Below are 6,000 nucleotides of genomic sequence, written 5' to 3' on the forward strand. Positions count from 1 at the left end.
CATGACATTTAACGAGTCGAATACTAATAAATTTAAATTTGATCCATTAACTAAATGAGTTTAAAAATTAAATTCGAATTTAACTCATTTAGAAAATGAGTCAAGTCTGATCTACAATAATTCACAAATAGTTTAATTTATTTACTCATAAATATATTTTAATATTTTTCTCTTCGGTCCTATAAATTAAAAATTAGAAAAAAAAACCCTTGTGTTAGGACTATAAATTAGACTGCACCAAGCAAAAACTTAAATTATTTGATGGGAATTTTCGGACTAAACATTTCATTTTATTTTCTGGCCTTATTAATCTACTTTGGGCTTGTTTTTTTCCAAGAGATTTACTTATCTTGTCCTTGATAATTTGGGCCAACTAATCCATGGGCTCTACTGGTAACTGGGATTTTGTTAAACAGATTAAAATATATATTATCTATCAAAATACAATTTCATGCATTAATTGTTTGTAAAATTTAATCTAATTAATTTTTTCATCGAAATTCTCTTATTTTTTATAAAAAAAATTCTTTAAATTTTTAAAAAAGTCATTTAAAAAATTATAATTTTATAAAAATTCATTCAAATTATATTTTTTTAAAAGATAAATTGTTTCAGATAAAAAGATAATTAATTTTAAACAAGTGATTCCATTACTTACCTCAATGTAAAAAAAAAAAAAAAAAAAAAAATCCCTTTTTAACATTTTAAGAGAAAATGGTTAGTTATTTAGGCTATGTTTTGTTGTACTTTTCAAAAAAATATTTTTCATATTTTTTAGCATTTAAAATATTTAAAAAATTAATTAATAAAAAATATTTTTTTAATTTAAATAAAAATAAAATTATTATAAGAATAATAATTTTTATAAAAGAAAAATTCATTTTTTATATATTAAAATTAATATTTTTATATATAAATTTATTAATAAATTTTATTTTTAAAATTAAAATTAAATAATAAAAAATAAATTATCTCATTTAAAAATATTTTTCAAAAAAATATTTTATATTTATAAAAAATATTTTTCTAAATATAAATTATTTTCTATAAATAAATATAAGCTTAATTATATGTGGGTCGACCTTTTATTATCTTTAGTTCAATTTCTTATAAAAGGGTTTACTTCTTGATGAGTACAGCGCAGCTATAATATTTTTTAAACATCTTTATAAGCCACCAATTTTCTCAGAAAGTCCTGAAGTACAACTGGATTTAGCCATGGTCAATCTAAACCTAATTTTAAAATTAAATAAAATTAGCTTGAATTGAATTTTTTTTATTATTTTTTAAATTAGATTAAAATTACATCAAAATTAATTATTTTGGTCTATTTAGAGTCAAAATTGAAAATTTTCCTAATATATAATTTTTAAATCCAACCGTTGAATTAGATTAAAATCATGTCCAATTGGAAACTAAAAGATTTTGCAATCTAATCCTGTATAGCTTAAAATTTCGAATTGAAATTACTATTTCCATCTTAGAATCGCCTAAATGGACCCTATAGGTAATAAGTTAAAATTTGCTAAATTTAATAGCTGATGGAGTTTATTGAGAAAATCGTTTTTTTAAAATAATTATTGAGAAAATCATTTTTTAAAATAATTATATAGAGAAAATCGTTTTTTTTAAATAATTAAATTTGATAAAAGTTTTAATAATAGAAACACTAAATTACAAAACATCTTTCTCAAAACCATTTCTTAAGAGCATTTAAAATGTTTTTTACTTTTTAAAATCAGTTTTTCTTTTCTAATCAAATGTAAATCGACAAGCTAACATCAAATTAGAAAGGAAGAAATTGACTTAATCTAATTTTCATGAACCTAAAATACACATAAATGAATCATCTTATTAAAAAAAATAAAATTAAATATGAGCTATTATCTCGTATTTTAAATTTATGATGAACTGAATTTATTTTTTGAAAGAATTATCACTCTCCAGTATAATTAACTGTGGGACTGTACCTTTGGCTTTTGAGAAGGAATTTGCAAATTTGGAGGTCAAAATTGCAATATTTGCTGCCTTTATCCCAATTATTGGATACATGTTATTTTCCCCTCAAGGAGTTGAAGTACAGTTTTTTTTTCATCCATGTTTGAAAAAGAAAGATCACCACCAAACCAATGAAAAAGAAGAAAAAAGCGAAAAAAGAGAGGAAGCCAAGTACATCTTGCCAAGAATGGCTTGGTTATATAAAAATAAACTCTCATATTGAAGCTAGACTGGCTGGCGAGACAAGAACAAAATCTCCATTTTTTGGGCGGGCGAGTTGATATGTTGGCCTGGCTAACCTCGCGCCAAGTGCCTACCGTGGAAATTGATCAGTAAAAGACAAAACTACAGCATCACTTCTCAGGCCGTATCCTGACTGTCCCTCTCTTCCTTATCCGACTGCAATCATCTTCATTATTACCATTCCCATCTTTAAATTTCTAGTTTTATGCTATAGTCCAAATCTTAAGACAAAACCCACTTGTGATTCATAATTCATAGTTACCCAAAAGCGAAGATTTCCCCATATCATTATGGCAACAATTGACAATTTGTCTTTTCACTTCTCTGGATCTTTTCTATGACTTGCAGGAAAAAACCCTGATTCAGTTTCCTTTTATCATATTGTTCAGTCCAGAATTCTAAGAGTATTTAGAACTAATAATGGCTCCGCGCACTGCAAATAATTGGATTGAAAAGGAAAGGGGCCGGAAAAGCTTAGTCATTTGTATATACAGAAGATGTCTACACTTTGCAAGTACAAGAAAAAGCAGAAACAAAATCCAACTGGACCACGTACGAAACCAGAGAGAGGATAAATGCACAATTTAAACCAGATCCGACGAAACTTGATTGAAAGATATCTCAAAAATACAAAGCATTAGGCCTTGTTCTTGATAATACTCGTGTAAGAGCAAGTCAATTTTGTCCTACCAGAAGGGAGTAGATCTCTTGGAGCCAGTGGATTGAGGGCTGATCTGTGGAACAGTAAATGCATCATCAGCCCAGCTTCTGTTGTTAGCTTTCATGTTGGTGGCCTCCTTTGTCTCCTTTAATCCAATTTGTCCTCCCATCTGTGGATAATGTTGAGATGGGTATAGAGGAGTTGGCGTTGTAGGGACCCAAATTCCCATTGTTTCTGACGAGAAAGGGGTAATATTGCTCCCAAGATCATTACCCACAAACGGCAATATCCCATCATCAGGCTACAATCCTCAAACAAGCCCAATAAAATTATCAGATCCAATAATATAATCTAAAACAGATAACATTAATTTCGTATAGATTTGATTGGGGATGAAAAGAAAGAATTCAAACGCAACCTTACAGAAACCAAAGGCAGTAGAAGGGATATCAAGAAAGTCCTCGACATGCCAACCAGGTAGCGTCTCAATCAAGTACTCTGAGATGCTGCTTGTCGAACCAATTCCTTCATTTATTAGCAGATTATCCCCAGCCTTGTTCACCGTTGTGTCTGAGAATAAGGCCTTGTTCCCCGTCGTGGTTGATGATAAGGCCTTGGTCACTGTCGTGTTTGAGGATAAGGTCTTGTTCACCGTTGAGTTTGGAGTTGAGGTCTTTGCAGTTGAAGGATGATGAGAAACTGGGAGGGAGACGGGCACACGTTTGTTGGTAGATGGCTGTTTTTGAGACTTGGAATCAGGAACAAGATCACCTCCGTTGGTTACGGCGGAGGAGGAGGAGGGTATATAAAGCGCAGATGTTGCAGAGAGCTTAACACCAGTGAGAAGAAACCTACTATGCTTCTGGGTATGCTCGTTAGCCTTGTGTATGGGGACATCACAGTCTCTGCAAAGAATCGCTCTATCTTGTTGACAAAACAAGAAAGCCCGTTTCTCCTATAACAAATTTACAACCCAAAAAAGAAACCCACCAAATCATATACAAATCAAGACCAAAGGCTAAATAAAGAGGAAAGAGACAAAGAGGCAAATAACTGGCAGACATCACAGAGAGGGAAGTTTTTAGATGAAGGATGGAGAAGGGAAAAACGTTGGTGCTTGGAAGCGAGCTTGTTAGCGTGGTGGACACGGTGGTCGCAGGCGTCGCAGAGGGCAGCCTCGTCGGCGGTGCAGAAAACAGACGCCTCGTCTTTGCTGCAGACGTCGCACTGGATCTTCATCTAGGAATAGAGCCGATGGGTACAATATGGTAAGCTAGGTTTCTAAAGATGGAAAGGGAGGCTGAGATTCTGGGAGAGAGGAAAAAGAATAGAGCTTACGAGAGTAAGAGAGAGAGAAGACAGCTAAAAGCTTGAAGAGAGAGAAGAAAGACAATAAAAAAGTAGTACAAAGTGAAGGTGAAATAGGTACTAGGAGACAGGAGTGTCTCAATAGTTTGGTGCTCTTTTGTGTTTGACTCTCTCTGCCCTCTGTGACTGAAAGAAACGGAAGGAGAGGGACAATGGGATATGGTGGCTACATGGCTTTCTGGAACTTGGTCTTAAATTACTGCGGCTTCTTTTAGCCCGCGGAGATTTTGGGCGACATCTGATTTTACCTTATAAATTGATTAAATCAGCATATAAATTTTGAAGCGAGGGAGGGAGAAATAGGGAGGAATGAGAAAGAGAAAGCGACAATTGAGAGAGTAAGATCTTTTTATCATCGATGGCTGGCTTTTTTGTTTTTTTTTGCAGTGGAGCCAGCCATTGATCTATGTATTTTAATTTATTTTTATTGTGGTTATCGTGATTTTTTTTTCGAATCATTTTAAAATCTAATTCGGGTAGTTATATTAAAAAATTTTAGGATCAGTGATAATTGGCGTTAAAAAATTCATGTTTACCTTTAATAGCTAGTTCAATGGCTATAAAATTCATGTTTTTAGAGACTTTTCAGAGGATTTAGTGGTGATTTTCATCGGGGACTCTTACATGCTTCAGATGGGTGTGTATCTAGGATTGAACCCTCTATACCAGCAATTCGTATCTTTCCAAGCTAGCTCTCCTCGTCACGTTCGCTGGTCATGCTTCTCAAATACCAGCTTACTACTACTTCAGTTATCTCTGTGTGGTGTTCGGCTAGCCATGTTGCATGCAGATGACTTGGCTGGATGGGTCTCAGACGGCTTTTGTTGCTGTAAGCGGTTTTACTTCTAAGAATCCTGTACTAGGATTGATTGGCTTGGTGGATGGTTTTGGATTTTCAAGATTTGATTTGATTAGTTTGATTCCCTTGGATTAGATTTCACCAGTGTTGGGCTTGTATCTTTCTTTCATTTATATTTTTTACCGATTTAGTCCTTATAAATGCAATACCCAGTTGCATATCCAAAAAAGATTCAGCTTATAAATTAAAATAAAATAAACGGTAAAGGGAACATCTCTTCATTTTGATTGCTTAATTTTAAAATTTCAATATATATCTTATCTAGTATATTTTTAGTAATTTGAATAGACAAAAAACATATTTTAATTTTTTTTTAATCCAAACAATATTTTAACTATCAATTTAAACTAAATAAAATTTTTATATTTTAATCAAATATCAAAATATACCCTTAAATGACATAAACCCCTTTCAAATTTTGAAAAAAAAATAAATAAATTTTTTTAAAATATATTAAATAAGCCCTCGTGTCTAATTTATATTTTACTTTTTATATTTTATCTCATTGTTCCATATTCATATTTTTCTATAATATCTTAATTTATATTATCTATTCACCTCTTATTATAATAACCGATAATATATTTTATTAAATTGTATTAAATAAGTGATAGCGACCAAGACAGTACATTTATAAAAAAGCTCTCAACCATTCAAGAAACAGCAAAATACACCAAATATTTAATTTATTTTATGTTAAATTATTGAACATATATTTTTATTTTTTTATTTTTCACTCTAAGGTGAGATTGAGAGTCAGAATAAATGATAATATACAAATTATGAAATATTTAAATTTTAATTAAAATTATTGAATTACTTCTAATTAATTATTTAAAATTATAAATTGCAATCTGTAAACCGATATTAA

General features: G+C 30.9%; 1 protein-coding gene across 2 annotated transcripts; it reads right to left on the reverse strand.

Annotated features, from left to right (window-relative positions):
* Positions 1-2,703: 2,703 nt before the first annotated feature.
* On the reverse strand, positions 2,704-4,531 carry LOC110616227 (B-box zinc finger protein 21). Of its 2 annotated transcripts, none has more exons than XM_021758578.2 (3): positions 3,956-4,524; positions 3,321-3,857; positions 2,704-3,203 (listed from the first exon to the last, which is right to left on the reverse strand). In XM_021758578.2, the coding sequence occupies exons 1-3, from the start codon at positions 4,139-4,141 to the stop codon at positions 2,928-2,930; spliced, it is 999 nt and encodes a 332-aa protein (XP_021614270.1). In that variant the 5' UTR covers positions 4,142-4,524; the 3' UTR covers positions 2,704-2,927. The 2 variants fall into 2 exon arrangements, with proteins under 2 accessions (XP_021614270.1, XP_021614271.1); XM_021758579.2 differs by having other exon boundaries at positions 3,062-3,203; positions 3,326-3,857; positions 3,956-4,531.
* Positions 4,532-6,000: the final 1,469 nt, after the last annotated feature.

This window comes from Manihot esculenta, chromosome 5, assembly GCF_001659605.2.
Source record: "Manihot esculenta cultivar AM560-2 chromosome 5, M.esculenta_v8, whole genome shotgun sequence".
Taxonomy (NCBI): Eukaryota; Viridiplantae; Streptophyta; class Magnoliopsida; order Malpighiales; family Euphorbiaceae; genus Manihot; species Manihot esculenta.

Excerpts from the sequence above, each read along its gene's own strand:
- LOC110616227 (XM_021758578.2), bottom strand. The coding sequence starts at position 4,141 with ATGAAGATCCAGTGCGACGTCTGCAGCAAAGACGAGGCGTCTGTTTTC. Across the intron at positions 3,858-3,955 it reads CTCTCTGTGATGTCTGCCAG|GAGAAACGGGCTTTCTTGTT; the intron begins TTATTTGCCTCT and ends AATTTGTTATAG. Across the intron at positions 3,204-3,320 it reads CTGCCTTTGGTTTCTGTAAG|CCTGATGATGGGATATTGCC; the intron begins GTTGCGTTTGAA and ends TGAGGATTGTAG.